The 16,893-nt window shown below is 39.8% G+C and overlaps 1 protein-coding gene across 1 annotated transcript in view; it reads left to right on the plus strand.

Moving 5' to 3' along the window:
* Positions 1–7,008, plus strand: part of LOC306703749 (nck-associated protein 5-like) — a gene marked incomplete at both ends in the record, with an annotated part of 38,462 nt that extends 31,454 nt beyond the window's left edge. Inside the window, 2 exons of the mRNA XM_079169814.1 lie at positions 4,028–4,414; positions 6,902–7,008. Coding sequence (XP_079025940.1) covers positions 4,028–4,414; positions 6,902–7,008 — 494 coding nt within the window. The remainder of the gene's footprint in view (positions 1–4,027; positions 4,415–6,901) is intronic.
* Between the last annotated feature and the right edge of the window lie 9,885 nt (positions 7,009–16,893).

The raw sequence follows: 16,893 nt of genomic DNA on the forward strand, positions 1-16,893 counted from the left end.
ATCCCGCTCTGTCTGCTTCATAGACACACTCAATCAGAATGTCTACATTTTGGGACTGGTTTTGTGGATTACGTGCTAGTCTTGGTTAAACATTGTGAAATAGTGAAATTCATTGCTCAGAGAGGTTGGAAGGAGATATGTTTTCTTGAGACGGGTAATTTGAGACGATATGTCCAATTCCCAAATGATCTAATGACCAGATAATGGCGTGGCATGATCATCACATGTCAAGAAGAATGTTTTTGGGGGGGCAGACGGTTTTGCTGCCCTACATGCCAGGAGGCATAAAGAGCAATGATGAGACGGTGTGAAATGTGAAGTTCAGATAAAACGGACATGTATTGCTGCTGCATGTATTGGTGTTTTCTCCCTGCTTGGGTCTGCTTGGTTCAACCACATTTTGGATCTAATTATCAGGTATTTTCAGATCGGGATCGTCTTTGGGTCTCTTTCGAATCAGTTCTAATAACCCCTGGGTGTGGTTCAAACGGGTCTCTTATTGAAAATGGATTCATGGGCAAGTATCCCAAATACGTATGCCAAAACACTTCAGGTCCATTTTGCTTCGGTCGATTTGCTGCTCAATGACACTTTGGTGCAAATGCGATCTCTCTCGCTCACACTAACCAACACTGTTGGAGCTATTTATTTTATATTAGTATTTTGTTACTTCATTAATAAGTAGTATTGTTTAGTTATTCTAGATGTCTGATATATTAAGATTGCTTTTTCTCTTTAATAGTAATTTGTTTAGTTATATAATTTGTTGTTGTTTTGGTAATTACTGTGGGCACCTGTGGCTATATATATGAGTCGACAGATAGGACCAGCATGCACCGGGGTGGGCCTATAGTTTTTCCCAGTACAGGAGAGACGGTACGACAGGAGTTTTCTTTATTATTTTTGTTTGTTTGCTTGTTTTGTAATAAATAAGAAAATCGGAATCCTGCATGGACAATCTACTCTCTTCTGCCTGCGTAAAATACCGACCACGGTGCATCAGTGGCATATTGTTTGTTTTATTTTGATTTATACGACAAATGGCCACTACAAACACACATGAGTTATTTTCCGCTTACTATTTAACTTAAGGTCGCAACCTATAGCCAAAAATGAGAGAGAAGGAGACTGAAACTAGACAACAAGTAAAACTTCATTTGGTCCTTATTTCATTGTGGTCACTTACTAAGTTAAAAATAGCTGCAGATAAAACTCTCCACATCGCTCAGGTAGAGGACGCTGACAGACCCTGCTGGAATTTCAGTGGCCAGAGTGACACCTTGGGCAAGACGCTGCAAATATCAAGCGTATTTGATTCGGGTGAACGCCTGCCCTCAGGGTTTAATCGCCTCATTAAAATTTCAGTACTGGACCAGTTAAGCACGCTCATCCAAGCCACTGCTGAGTGAATTAAGTTTGCCTTCAGCTGTGAGCTGAATTAAACCATCCAAGCTTGGCATGAACTTGTTGGGCCTCATGAAGAGTTGACAGAATAGTTTTTAACTTGATGCTTCAAAATAACGCGAGTCAAACTAAAAACAACATTAAAACAAGGTCTGTAGTTTATACTGAGGAGCCACATTTCTATATCTGAGACTGTTTTTGTTATTTCTCATTAAATTAGACTTCTTCTTCGTCTCTCTTATTTTAAAGTTCTATTATTCGCCGATGGGGAGTGACACAACACAAAAAGCGCTACAGACACTGAACCACGGCCCGCATTTGCTTTCTAGCTAACGTCTCCTTCTCATCTACAAGCACGGACACGTCCGTGTTGGACCATTGCTCACAGAATAAGTTAGCACAACAAAAGTGCTCACATCAGTTTCCAGGCTAGACTGCTGACTAGCTAGTCAGTACTTTGAACTATAAATAATGTACCTGCAAATGTTTAAATGCTAACTGTAAAAATCTTTATCCAGACAACAGAGCAAACACTGTTGATTCAGCTGTCAATCAACACACTGGCCAAAGACTAAATCTGAAGATTATTACTGCAGTGTTGCTTTGTGGCATGCAGCAGTTATTGATTGAGCTTGGCATAACAGAGAGGGGATGTGATGTGAGGAGGACAACAACCTCACCGTACATGCGAAAGGCTTGTTGAAAACAATCATTTCTCAGCCTCTGTGGTTCTGCCTTTCCAGGGAAGACTGTGTCACAGCGGTTCTTGTTAACTTCCAACTAAAGACCAAACTAATCAATAGTGTCTCTGTTCAGTGTTTTCTCAATTCAAATAATTGTTCTTGTTTACAACAGGGTATAAATGACCATTTCCATCTCAAGCGCTGCTTCGCTGACAGACACTTAAAGCAATGTGGTACATGAAAAGCAGCAATTGTCATATAACTGCAATCATGGATGTTAGTGACATTGCTACAATGTGTCCGTGACTCATGCTCTAAATTAAGCTATTCCGAGCTATTAAGATGTTTTCAATGCTGCATACGTTGACATTTGCAACTCATTTGTAATATGATGTGAGGATGTTGTTTATTTTAACGGAAAAGTACTATACATAAAACTGGTCCTATAGTATTTCCCTTGGGTGAAACATTTGAAAAACTCTATTAATTTGAGCACTCTAGCTTAAACACGGAATGAGAAAAAAGGGGGAAAAAATGAGCTTGTATCCCAGAAGAGGGGTGTAAAGTCTTAATTAATAAAGGGGGAGCAGCTGTTTCCTTTACTCCAGTGTGAGATTGCCTGCAGGTTCCTGCCACAGGGTACATATAACATGAGCCTGCATGACAACAGCTGGAGGATATCTTTTTGACAGAAGATTTGTTTTGCAAGATAGATGATTCTCTGATCCAAATGTAAATGATAGAAACTCCACATATTTAAAATGCGTAAAGCGTCAAGGTTCATTAGTGTAACAACTGTGTTATAATGTGTAATTCTGGAGGCACAATGTCAGACTTTTGATTGAACAATGCAAATTCTGCATCTTTAATCTCAAAGCTGAGAAACATCCCATACAACATAACTGTGTGTGTTTGGCAGTTATGTTTGATATGTTGCAAACAAAATACACACTTATGGGGTGTATTTAAGTTTCATGTCATATGCCATTCCGTGCCTTTCACATTCACAGTGTGATCAATGCATGCTAGTAGTCGCACACCCATTAAACAACATCTGTAATACAAAGCAGCAGTGGTTTAAGTGGGCTTGATTTGTATTGGCTGAGTCGTCCTCTGTGGCGGGGCTACACGTAGGGTGTGATCAGCAAAATCTTTACCCATCCTTTACACTTGTGTGTAATTAGATGTACTGAACCACCTTTTTTCAACTTTGCTTGAGGAAACCATCGCCAAGCATGAGTAGAAAAAAAAACAGACCAACCATCTGTTGCATGTCTGCAAAATGACCAAAAACACAACACTAGAATCCGCTGCTTAGAGGTCAAACAGTCAAGATAATGTTGCAGGAACAACAAGGAGGCATCAGGGAAACAAGCTTATGATACCGCAGAAAGATAAATTAATATTGATTGGTAAAGCTGCTCTCATTTGATAATGAACATTTTTCAACTGATTCAAATCATCAGTTATCATTTCTAGCAGCTTATCCACAGCCCAGTCAAAAATGGTTTGCATTGTATGTTTCTTCAAACCACTGATACATTGAATGTCAATGTTTTTGAATTAGATCTGAGCAAGTCAGGTCGTATATTGAGCGACTACGTGTAATTGTGCGTTGCTGCAAGCGTGATAGGAGGTTGATATGAAACACGTTTATGACCTGTTTTTTTCGTTCAGAAACGTCGATGTTCAATGTATACCGTGGTGGCAGAAACATACAACGCCAACATTTTTTGTGTTGACTGGGTTGTTATCCATGAATGACAAACCCCAGACTGGCCTTCGAGATACTAGACAGTCAATTATTATGTTAGTGTACATACATTTTACAGTTTCTTTAGCACCACTTCAACCATGGTTACCCTGTTGTTTCATTCCTGTTGTTCTCCTTCTCTTTCCCACGACCCTGAGCCACTTCGACTGTTCTCCTTGTGCCGCAGGCTCCGGCTGCAAGATGCGTACTTTGGACAGTGGAATTGGGACCATCCCCCTTCCTGAATCCTGTTCCTTCTTCTCCTCCATCCTGCACCTCCTCCCCAAATCCTCATCAACCCCAGAACCGTCCCTCAGTCCACCCAGTGTCCCCGGTTCCTCCAGCGAGGACATGTCTCTTTCCCCATTACCCCGGTGGAGAATACCCTCCAGCTTTAAGGACTGCAGCCATGCAGGGGTGCCAAACTCCCTCTCCGACTCCTCTATGACCCATATCCAGTCAGTGCCTTTCCCCACTGTGGCCTTCCTCCAGCCCATCCAACCCCAATCTCAACCCATTGTGACCTCTGCCAGTGTGTGTCATACCCAGAGCAGGCTGCCCAGACCACCACCAGGTACAGTAAAGCCACAGAAGTTTCTGCAAGAAGCACAGTGTGTGGGCTGCTGAAGTGAAGATGACGCTCGTAGGGTTTTCTCTTTGCTCTTCTACTAAACTCCTGCACTCATCTTATAGATCAAAATAGATAGAAAAATGTAATCTTAAATGCAATTTACAATCAACAAATTGTTCTGTATAAGCTATATAACAGGCTGCAAATTTCTGACATCTGTCACTCTCGTTCAAAAAGGAGATACCCAATGAAGGTTCTGCTCGGGTAATTCATTATTCATTTATCCATTGTGAGGAGCATGTTAAGAAGATGTTGTTCTCCACCACACACGCTATATGTTTTCATCAGCATAGTTTCAAAAGGACTATGATGGGAATGGGGAACACAGGTACACTTAATGAGCTGGTGCTCAGTTAAAGCAGCTGTGTCTTGCTTGATTGACTTTATTATTTGAAAGTGATTGGCAATCTGTTCTCATTTAAATCTTACTTACGTTTATCACAAGTCACGTTGCAGCAGTAAAAGAAGAAAGAAAAGGTTTTTTTTAAATGTTGCAGCCTGGAAAGCTAGTTACCGTTGCTATATGCCTGTCAAGCGTTCCATTCTTGCATGGCATGCAGTTTACAATGATATCTGTGGCAAATGTATGACTCGCAATTTGTAGTAATTTCAGACAGAGGTAGACAAAAGCAGGCTTCTAATTTCTAGCCAACGACGATTGTGCAGGCTGAAATGACAACTGTCGCTTGTGTGGTGGAAAATAATCTTTTTAACCTCCCGGTGAGAAATAATCGAGATGAGAAAACTCTTGAAATATAAAAACATATTTATTGAACAGACACTAATAATAATTCAGCTGAATGGATAGAGCTCTTTGCCCACGGATGGTTCGGAGGTCTAACAACAATGAATAGACAAAACAGAAAACAGAGTATATATGCACATTATCTCGTCTCCTCTCCCTTCGCACCCCCCCCCCCCCCACACACACACACACACACCCCCCTTCGCAGATGTCGTCCTCCTCCGTCTGCCGATGCCTCCACCAAGGTCAGGTTCCCAGCCTTGGTAGTGTATTTTCATGTGAAGAGGGTTAAGTGGTGACACTACAGCAAGCCAGACATGCTAAAATACCTTCGATATGAGATAGTTTACTTTTAGGTTTTCTATGAGTCTGGTTGGCCTCATCTGCATATATGCAGGTTTAAGCGATACAAGTTATATCTAAAAGAACGATATGATAAATTTCCACAATAGCTTGCAGGTTTTATTAAAGTTGCTCTAGCTAGCTAGCTAAAGTCATGTTTCACTTGTTTTCTTAACACCGTCTCCGGGTGACTTTTAAATGTTTCCAGTTGGCTCGTTTTGAAATCGGATCCTTAAGTATGTACTTAATGGCTACATTCATGCTATTTTGCTAGAAAACTGAGATTTAAGCCACATGCACGCAAAAAGTTAGCATCCTCACCCACTGATGATGGAAAACATGGAAAATAAAGAAGACTGCTGAGGTTAAATACAGATCGTAACTTTATTTGTAAAGATTTTAAATAGTAACTGTGTCTCAATTTTAACATTTCAAGAGAAAAGGCCTCTCGGATGACTAACGAATATGTTTTCTGAACATATCACTATCTTGTTTGGCTAGGGTTGCTGGAGTAAACTTTAGGTGAGTCTAATAAAGAGCTGTTATCGTTAGCCTAAACTCAAATCAACTGGTCCAAGGACCAGCTCCTATGCAATGGAGAAATACTACACAATGGATGTGCTGAAGGAGGCCTTTTTCCTAACCCGATAATCCCCCAAAAATGTACCTAATGATGATGAAATGCTTCTTGGCCTTTTAAGTAACACACAGCTAATAGGTAGTAAGCTAGTTAGCCAGACATGCTAACGTTCGCAACTTACATTTGAGCTGATAAATACAGAGTTGAATTAATTCCTCGTACTTTTTCGGTCGTGCTTCATTAAGACACAAATGTTATTTTTGAAGTTATTTTGAGTTATTTTGAAAAAGAGTATCAGACACTGAAGCCCTTCTGGACCCAGAGACAGTGCAGATTGCTAACCCCACAGCCAACAGCCAATGTTTTTTCTGTGAAATGCAACTTGATATGTCAGTCATTTCTTCTGACACACAGTGACTACTTTTAACAGTTTGATTTAGGCCACCTAAGCTGTCACCCCATATTTGACGAACTAGACTCAAGCTTCATTTGCACATTGTTTCAGTTTGGAGAGGTGGCTGTCACTTTCAGGTCAGAATTACAATGTTGTCATCTTTCAAGATGCTTTAGACCTCACTCAAATCTCATGCCACTTTGAATTCAGAATGATAATCTTGCTCTCTTTGAAGATGTCAGATGTCAGCCTGTCTGTGTCATTCTGTTCTTCTAACTTCAGATTTGACTTATTTTCTTGACAGGAGAGACTAAAGTCTGACTGCTGTGAAAACCTCTGAAATGAGTTTCACTCTGTGCTTTTTTCCAGGTGGGATGGAACCAAAGAAGTTGACCTATATCAAATCGAAAACACGAGCCACTCCAAGCCAACAGAATGAGCAGACAAGACTTCAGCTTGCCAACTGTAAGAGATGATGGAACAGCTTTATTTAAGTGATGATTTCAGGCCGAAAACCTGTTATATGCTGTGTCCACTTATCGTTCATCCAGTGTCCACATTTTTATTCTCTAACTATTTTATCAAGTGTTACACTGAGAAGTTCCTTCATGATAGGATACAAAAAAACTAGAGAAAAGATTTTTACGTTATTACTTCTGAGCATCAAAGTGAGCCGAGTCACTGTAGCTACAAAGATGAAGAAGTGAAGTGCAACAATTTCTCTTCTTCATGTCGTAGAAACTGTGCAGTTTGCCTCAAAAGTGCATTTAAAATGCTACACGTTCCTGTAAAAACAAATTTTCATCCCCATAGAGCCGAAAGTAAGCTTAATGGTAACAACTAAACACATGACTGACACAAGTTTCCCAAACATCATTTGCATCTCACTACAGTACATTTATGCTGGTATTTCCGACCCGTGTGTGTGTGTGTGTGTGTGTGGTAAATATAAGATAAGATAAGAACGTACGATATACCTGTGGGTTAACCAGCTACAGGTTTGATGTTGCACAGGCGCCGTCTGACACACAAACAAAATGCCCATAAAGATTCTGTGTTGGGTGTAATGATTTTATTAAATCCGTTTAATAAATAGAAATACACACATTTAGGTTATAACACACAGTTTTCCCACAGTAACAATCCAGAAATCCGATCAGGTGCCAGTTGAACTTAAGCAACTGATTTATATGGGGAAAATGATATGCAACTTCACATCAACATGCAGGGCAGTAGGTTTCTTACAAATATCATCCCTGCCCACTGCAATCAAATCACAAGTTGTCTGTTTCTATTTGCATTCAACCACAGTGCGTGCAGGAAAACTGCAGCTGGTACATGTTAAATTAACTTCCAACAACACAATACTCTTGAAATCACCATAAACTGTAATTTATGGTGCTCTGCAGTCAGTGGAAAGAGTTTCTGACTTTCTAGAATTGGCTCTGTATGTGCAGGTTTTAAGCAGACACAGAGTGATTTAACCATTTCCGGTGAAATAAACAAATAAATATTGCATTATACAAAACAATTTATAAAATGATGTGTTACTTTTCTTAAATGGCAGATGTTTTATTTTGGCATCGTGCTGCAGGATCTCACTCTGCTCTACATCTTCCATTTCAGAGTTACTCAGCCATCCTGAAGCACGGAATCAATCAATCAGTTGGATTTATCACTCGAACACACATGGAGGATCCCTAAGTCCCACCGTTTGGATACGGCGTGCCTGTGTCAGGATGAAACGCTCAGAGCTGGACAACAACTGAGCTTGGCATTGCGGGCTTCCACCTAGGTTTTAGTGCAGCGTTGAGATACTGAGTAGCCTTTCAGGTGTAGTAATGAACCTTCTGGCAGCCATTTTGGAGGTTTGCAGCTCATTGGCATCAGCTGGGAGCAGCTGGTTGAATTTCTAAATGTACAGCTCTGCTGTCTCACAGGACTGGAGGTAAACAGACACAGTTATTTTCCTTTACCTTTTTTTTTACTCTGAGAAGTAATAATTTTGACAAAAACATGAACGTGGCCGGCTTTTTTATTTTAGTGATGTGCGGTTAGCTACTGTAGCTCTTTCAGGGCTACTTGTAATCATCTCATGAACACAGTTGCACACAAGCTAACGCCTGAACAGTGGGTCCAGTTTAAGCTAAGGTACGTGGCTGCAGCTGCGAGTTTACATTAGTACATAACCATGCTTGTTAGCTAGCTAAACTAACTGCTCTAACTGAGTTGTTTCTGATTGAAATGTTCTAACAAAGCAGTGTACATAGGACTGTTAGTACTTTGCGGACACACTGTCTATACTTCCATAATCGAAACATCGAAAAACATTACAGCAAATTCCCTAACCTTTTTTTAAACTTAAAATTTGTCCGCTAGTGGACAGAGCAAATGCTTAACACAATGACTGACATAGCTAACTTTTAATCACCTATTTTCATATCCAGAAGACAAAAAGCAACATCCTATCTGATTGGTTCTGGCCACTTTACAAATCTTATATTCAAAGTACAACACATAGTCCTTTTATCCTGCTTTTGGTCTCCACCAACTCTTTAGAATTAGTCTTGCAAGCTGTTTCACTACATGAACAAGCCACTCGGTAGCTTTCTCATTTGGTGCGCGCAGTTAGCGCACAGTGGGTGTATCTGACTGTGCGCCTGCACAACCAATACAATGAAAGTATGATTTGATTCCATTTTATTTAAAAAAGAAAGAAAAAAAAATGAATGAAGGGTTAAACATTTAATTTACTTTGCACAAGCACATCCAGTTCACCACCAGACCTCCATTATGGCACCAGCTGTGGCCACTTTTGGAGATTAATGATGCAAATTAAAGGCCTCCACAAAAATCCTGCTGAGCATGGATTGTTTAGCTTCATTTATTTGCATTTTCCAGCAACGTATGAACATTTTAATAAATGTTTATGTGAAGATATAATTCTGCTTAAGATCTTATAAATATCTAAGCTACAATAAATCTGTCAGTAATTTATTTTCAGATGGAACCTTATAAACTCAAGATCACAAATTATGACTTCCATCCTGAAGACATTTTATGTACAGCACTTACTACTGATTGCCATTCATGAGCACTATACCTGACTTAGTAATGTGATTCTTTAAAGTGTGCACTATCTTGTTGGAAACTTTTTTTTTTATTGTCACAATGTTAATATCAACTTGCATGCAACCACCCTCGGACTTATTCTAACCACAGAAAGGCATCGTATGAATCTGATATCCATTATATGACGAGTTTCATCACAAGAGGTAAAGAATACTGATGAGGGAAACTTGATATGCACTGCTCAGCTTTTATGACATATTACTACACACATTACATATTGTCATTACTTAAGCAAAGGTCTATTTAGAATAATCATCCATCGTGGGTCTGACTATCACGCTTGAAATTACTTTAAATAACTGTCATGTTTTGAAAACAGTGCACATTGCATCTTGTCATGAAACTCTTCACGTGTGTACTGCGTTCTGTATTTTTTACATATTTCCACAGTTATGACATCAAGACAAAGCAGTGAGTTTTGCATGTAACCGTAGCACCTAGTAGGCACATTGTGGACATTGTTGTGCTAGCTCAGGGAAAATACCATTTATTGTCTCTGATAGATGCTGTGGATTTAATAAGTAAACCTCAAATGTACAACCATCTGATTGCAGCCAGTGAACCAGCCCAGTCTCTAGGAAAAAAGTCTTGGTATTGTACGTTTGTGCCATGCAGCGTTTTTGCATTCGCTCAGAGCAAGTGACGTGTATTACAAAGAGCGATACGCAGAGCAAGTGATGTAGTTTATCCAGCGACCATTATTGAAAGGTGACGTGGTACAAAAACAATGAGCATTACAGGGAAGGTGGGAGGTGTGGTGGATGGGTCAAACAAACACAGAGCCTTCACCCAGTAGACCTCTGTTCATGAACCGTGTGAAACCCAAAGTAGACATTGACTTTACGCATATTACGTAATGTTTTTGTATTCTTACGTTATTATGTTTACACAAACTTAACTTTTTTTCTACCCTTAACCAAGTAGTTTTATTGCCTCAACCTAACCAATTGTTTCACAATGTTAATCACGTCGTTCCATTGAGTGTTTCTGCAAGTGTCATACAAGACTGGTATGAAACTTATTTTTATTTCAGAAACATTAACGTTCAACATATCCCGCTGTTTGCAGAAATGTACAATGCCAACATATTTTCTGGCGACTGGGTTGAGTGAACACACCAGATATCATTGTTCTGTAACGGTTTAAGGATATTACCTGCACTCAATATTTTCCTCTTGTCAGTTTTTGTCTGGACATTTAACTGTATAATACCTCACCGGTTTCTCTCTCTATTTTGTATGCTGTGTCCTTTATAGTAATGTTTTTGGTGTTTTTGAATGCATCCCGACGTTTAGCTGCTTTGCGATGTTCCCCCCCCCCCCCCCCCCCCCCCGCCTCACACCTTTGTCGGCTCACTGCCCTTCGTGCGTAAATGTTTGCCAAAATGCATATTGCCAAACACTGCTCTGAGCTAATCGTATACAGAAAATGAATGCAACTGAATCTACATATCAGACTTGTCATGGTGACTATAGCCATATTGTTTTGAAACCCTAGACACAGTTTACACTTTCACGTGACGTAGAACCATGGAGCACTGTACCGTTGCACAATATCATTAGTCATGTCATCTTACTGTATTTACCTCTTTCAATCTTTACTCACTTGCTACATGTATATGTTGAAGGTAATAATTGTAAACTTAAAAGGGGAGTTCATGCCAATAGCATCACACAGGTTTAGTGACTGAAATATGTAGCGTACATAGGTGAGACGAGGTGTTAATGGATCAGGGAACAGATTGGCTGTACTGATACGGGTAGATGGAGCATGGTGTCTGTGTTTTTAAAATGGCTCACATAATGAAGAGTCTCACTCTCACAAGAGTATTGTATTTTTCTAACATTTACTCTAATGCCCTGTATTTGTACTCAGCACTGATGAGTGTAATTTACCATTTATTGCACATATTGTTACTCACTATTACAGTTATTCTCCCTCTAAATGTTTTTTTTTTTTTCAGAACCCAATAATAACAGTGATGTTCTCGTGTGACAGTCACCTTAGCAGTGCGGATTGAGAATTGTATATTACTGATATTCTTTGTTTTATGTAAAAGAAGAAAGAAAAAAATAAACTATTTCAATACTTATACAGCATTATGGATTCTGCCTTTTGGTTTGTTGTATTTGAGTGAATTCATGTGGCTAAAAGAAGCAACAGGTGTGATTTTTATGCAAACAGGGGAGACCGTTTCCTCCACTCCCAGATTCCAGCCCAATCTCTCTGCTTGCCTGTATGAAACATGGAAGCGCTACAGAGCACTGGGTCCAACATACTTTTCCAACTCTGTGACAACAAGAGTTGTTTTTTTTCCATTAAATTCAAAGCAAACAATTTGCAGAATACCAGCCAACATGTCATGTGCACTGGACCAGAATTTCTCAAACTGGAAGCAAACTCCTGCTGAGCTGCCAAACAGTGTTGTCAGATGAAAACTACAAATGAAAAAGCAAACACAAATGAAGAAGGCTTATTATAAATTGACATCCATGTGTTGCAGTAATTGGTGGGAGGTTTATGTAGTGAAGGGAAAAAAGTAAAGGAAGTACAGTTGAAGTGTGTGAATAGAAATTTCCTTACAACACTGGCAGTGTTCGTTTCTTTTTTATCATCTGACCACGATCACAATCTTTCCATAACATCAAAGGAATAGTTCCACATTTGAAAAAACATGCTTCATAATTTTCTGCCGAGAGTTAGTTGAGAGGATTGATGCCATTCTCATCTCTAGGAGCCTGGAGATGCTTAGTGTAGTTACCTTAGTTTAGCATACAGACTTGAAGTGGGGGTAACAGCCTAGCTCTGTGTGAAGGTTAAGAAAAAGAAGAATTGCCTACGAGCACCTGTAAAGCTCACTAAGCAAAATGTTTAATGTGTACAAATACATAAGTTGCAGTCTTACAGGCGGTTATGTAACGGAGTATTTCTTGGCCTTAAATTGCAAATTGTCTTTTTACACTTCAGTTTTACATACGGATTAAACAAATCAGATAGGCTATGACGTCTTAATTAAACAGAACTAGGAGGGTTTCCGCCTGTGACACACATGAGCGTGGTATCCATTTTTTTATTCTAACTAAGGCAAGTAGGCATATTTCCTGAAATGTGAAATTATTCTTTGAACGAGGCTAAGTGACACCAGACATTGTTGGCTCTCCGTTAACACGTTAAGCCAAATAAGAAGTGAGCATGGTGCCTTGATCAAATGTACTAATGTGTGCAATTGTGCAACTCTTCCCCTGACAATTATAGTTCCCACGGCCTCATTAGCTGTATACTACCAAACTACACATCGTTCCAAGAGAGCAGATCAGATTGATTGGACTGATTGATCAGGTGGAAAGGGCCGCACGGACGCTGAATCAGGTGCTTCTCAGAACAAGGACCGCTAACTTCAGAGGAGAAGGCCTCAAATCAATCAGTGGCTTCCAGTCTTTTTTTCTCCTCTGAGACGTGATTGATAATGAACAACATGACCCACAGAAATGTTGTGTAGTTGAGTTCACAATGAAAGATTTTATTTACATGCATAAGTAAAACAAAAATAAAAAAACACAAATATATCCTGTATTTATACATATTTTGGCATATAGTTACATTCAAATAAAAAATTATGATGAAACTATCTGTTGTGCTTTTCCATAATAAACGCACCAAGCCTCTTAAAATCAGCATTAGTTTCTTTTAAAGAGATTGATTTATGATAGATCTTTTAGGGCACTTTGCTCATAGTGTTTAATTACCTCTACCAAAGAGGTTACGTTTCAGTTTCACTTGTTTGTTTGATGTCAGCAGGATTACAGAAAATTGGCCTGATTTTCATGAAACTTGATGTACATTAATTATTTTTGTACTTTCGTTAACATTGTAAGATGGGGCATTAGGCCTTGGCAGAGGTCTGTGCTCTCTGAGAGCCCTTCTCATTCTAGCATGTTTTAGAAGATTGTTAACTGTAACTAAATGCTGACTAAATCATCTTTCAATCCCAAAAAACGGTGGTGAAGATTTTTTTACAGCCCCGAGTGGTGTCTGCAGTTCTTTACTTCAGTCTTCATAGGGCCTCAACACCCTCCATCAATGAGAAAGGTGCTCAAATTGTTTTTCCTACTTTTGTTTCTACCTATTTCAACCCAGATCGTGTCCTATATCTGGACAACGATCACTGATCAGTCAGAGAAGAAAGTTCAGAAGTGTTTACAAAAAATCAATCTGAACAATAAAAATAGGATTTTGAAAAGTGAGGCATGTCCCCCTATCCCATCCCAGTAAAACATTACGTCCTTGTCCTTGATGCCAACAAAGAAGCTTAAATATATTGCTCTTAGCTGTAAATGCAGTAGGCAAACAGCCTATCCATATCAAGGTTCCTGCACCTTGTGCAGTTTGAGCTGTCAGAGTAAATGCTTTCAGTCCTGGAGTCTTATACTCTCGTTGACATAATGATTTTATTATGATTTATAGACAATAATTCAATAACAAGGCATGCATTATGATCCTTTTCCAAAGATAAAAACGTCCCATATGTCCCTTAGAAATAGAACTCATTTTGGACATTTTGTTCAAAAAGCTTTACTTTCACTTTTCAGATGCAGCAGGCTTCTTTTCTGATCTGATGGTCAGTCATCCTTGATTAGTGTTGTTGTTATAAAAGACTCTATGCATAATGCCTCCCAGTGTGCCATCAGTCATGTTAGGACACTCGTACTCAGAGGCTGCCACAGGGAGAAGCTACAACTGGTGCACATTCACCTAAACTCTCCTAAATGCAGTGTTGCTCTCACTGCTGACGCCTGACTAAGAGTGTATTTCATTTTAATGCATAACAAAATTAAGTACAACTCTCAAATTAGAAATTTCAGTCAGTACACGTTTCTCCTAAAATACTGAACCATCTTTTACTCTGACAGCTGTAATAGCTTCCTATTATGTCCTTTACTTTCATAACAGCGAGGTTTCACTTTAAATGTCTTCCTGAACATCTCATTTCAGAGCAAAACGTGTCCTGTTTGATGTTGTGAATCTTCACATTGCCTAAAATGTTGTGTAAATGACCCGTTTGCTAATTTAAAGTTCCACCAAAGAAGGGATTCATAACATTTATGTGTGTCTTAATGTGTAATTATCCTAGTTCCATTTGAGCTGATTAGCACAGTAAATCACAAACAACTTCCCCACAGCCTCTTGATGGAGCACTGGCAACGTGTTTCATCCGCTAATTGAAACAGGTTGATCATGATGACTCTGAATTGAGATGGACCAAAACCCTCTGGGGCCGGTAAACAATGACAAAGCATTACGCGCCCCCCCCCCCCCCCTTCTCTGCAGATCAGCAGTTTGCTCTCATCTTGGTTTCTTCTGCACCGAAATACTCCTCTTACTCTTCATGCAGCAGTGTGCTGGTAGGTGTGGTGAGGCGTATACAGTATAAATGGGTTGGTTGTCGGGAAAGTACAGGTTGATATGGTGTCGGGCTCAGCACCAACGGCCACAGTTGCGAAGCAGAAATTGTTCAGCGAGGTTTCAGCCCCATGTGAAATATTAGTCCACACTGTACAGCACCGAAGAGACTAATCCATCTTTTGAATATGTGAAAGAGTTTCCAACCCCCCCCCCCCCCCCCCCCCCAAGTGTTACAGACGGTGTTATTAGTTTTTGAAAAGTGCCTCACTTCACAGAGCCTTATCGCCGAGCCTTTTGTGGCACATGCTGAACTGCTGGAGAGCCTCTCTGTTTACCTCTTAACTTATGATGCATTTCACGGCCTGCAATATTTTTCCTCGGGCACATGTTGGTTTATGATTTGCTCATGAAAAGTAGCGCTTTGAGGTCCTACGATAACACTTTGTTCCCCCTGAGACCACAAAACCCACGTTACCCAAACACTGCATTTGAGTTACCTTTTGTCCAATCAGAAAAATCATGTATCATTTGTTTCAAAGGTCCATGCATACACATCATGCAGTGAAGATATATTGTCTTTAATGGAAAAAATCTGTGTCTCTCTGTCCCTCCTCTACAGTCAAATTCCCTCTTGGCCCATTGCCATTTGCCATCCATCCACCAGATGACCTCAAACTTGCCAAATGTCCAGTGCAACCTGTACCGTCTATATTTACGCCCCTGCTTTTATAACAAAGTGGGTAGATGCTATCATCTTTAATAGATTTGATATATTGGGTCAAAGGGGGGATGGAGATAAAACTGAAGCGTGGTAATTAAGTGATTGTCTGCACTGAGATGATTTAAACTCTGATTGGGGACTTCGGAGGTGAAAGCACTCAATCTGTACTGTCAGTTTAATTTCTGTAAAATGACGAGCTATATATAAAGCAACATTCTGGAGTTATTTAGCCTCCATAAGACAGATTTAGGGTGGTCGGAAGAGCCGAAATGAATGCCTGTTAGTGAGTCTTCATGAGACTTTAATGATCCCAATAGAGTGCTGCAGGAAGAGTCCTAATACCCGGAAATAAGTCAGCAGCATCATTGCACTTCCGGTTCCCTCGTCCCAAAGTCAATGTTTTTTTTTGAATGGGGTTTCGTTTAGATGCCTAAAATAAGGTCTGTGGTAAACACAAGATTAAGATATTTTAAATTTAGTTTTATGATACAAAATATATCTGTAGATGCACCTCTTGGAGTGTTTAAGCTTTCAAGTGTCTTAAAAAAAGGCGGTTGCTAACAAGTGGCTAAATGAGACTATAAAAACGGCATCACGCCGACTAGTCTGCCTTTACAGCCTCTTTGCGTTCAGGCTCACGTGACCTGTAGTTTGGCGATTGCATTCACGCTTCAAAAATCTTAAAAAGTGTTATTCATTTGTGAAGATTATCTTGCTGAACATAACATGTAAGTATCACACATGTTTACTTGCCAGTGCCACAAAACTTATTTTCTGCAAGAATCCCAAATCCAAACGAACCATCCCAATGGCTTTTTGTGGAATTTACTGACTGGCCTACAACAATACACCATGTCTGCCCCAATGGGGAAACCGGTTCGTTGCAATAGCAGTGAATGGGATTTTTAACGGACTTAAATAAAAAATAAACATGACGTAATGTTAGATGGCCACCGTAGTAATAATAATAATATACAGAAAGATAGCACATTGGAGGTTCATTTTTCATCGCTGTCATAACAGTGACTTTTTGGATCACGTGGTACACAACACAGCCGAGCGCGTGCGTCAGCGGTGGCGGATAGAGGTGTAGCGTCGGCTCACC

The sequence above is a fragment of the Pholis gunnellus genome (genome assembly GCF_910591455.1).
Source record: "Pholis gunnellus genome assembly, chromosome: 12".
NCBI classification, from domain to species: domain Eukaryota; kingdom Metazoa; phylum Chordata; class Actinopteri; order Perciformes; family Pholidae; genus Pholis; species Pholis gunnellus.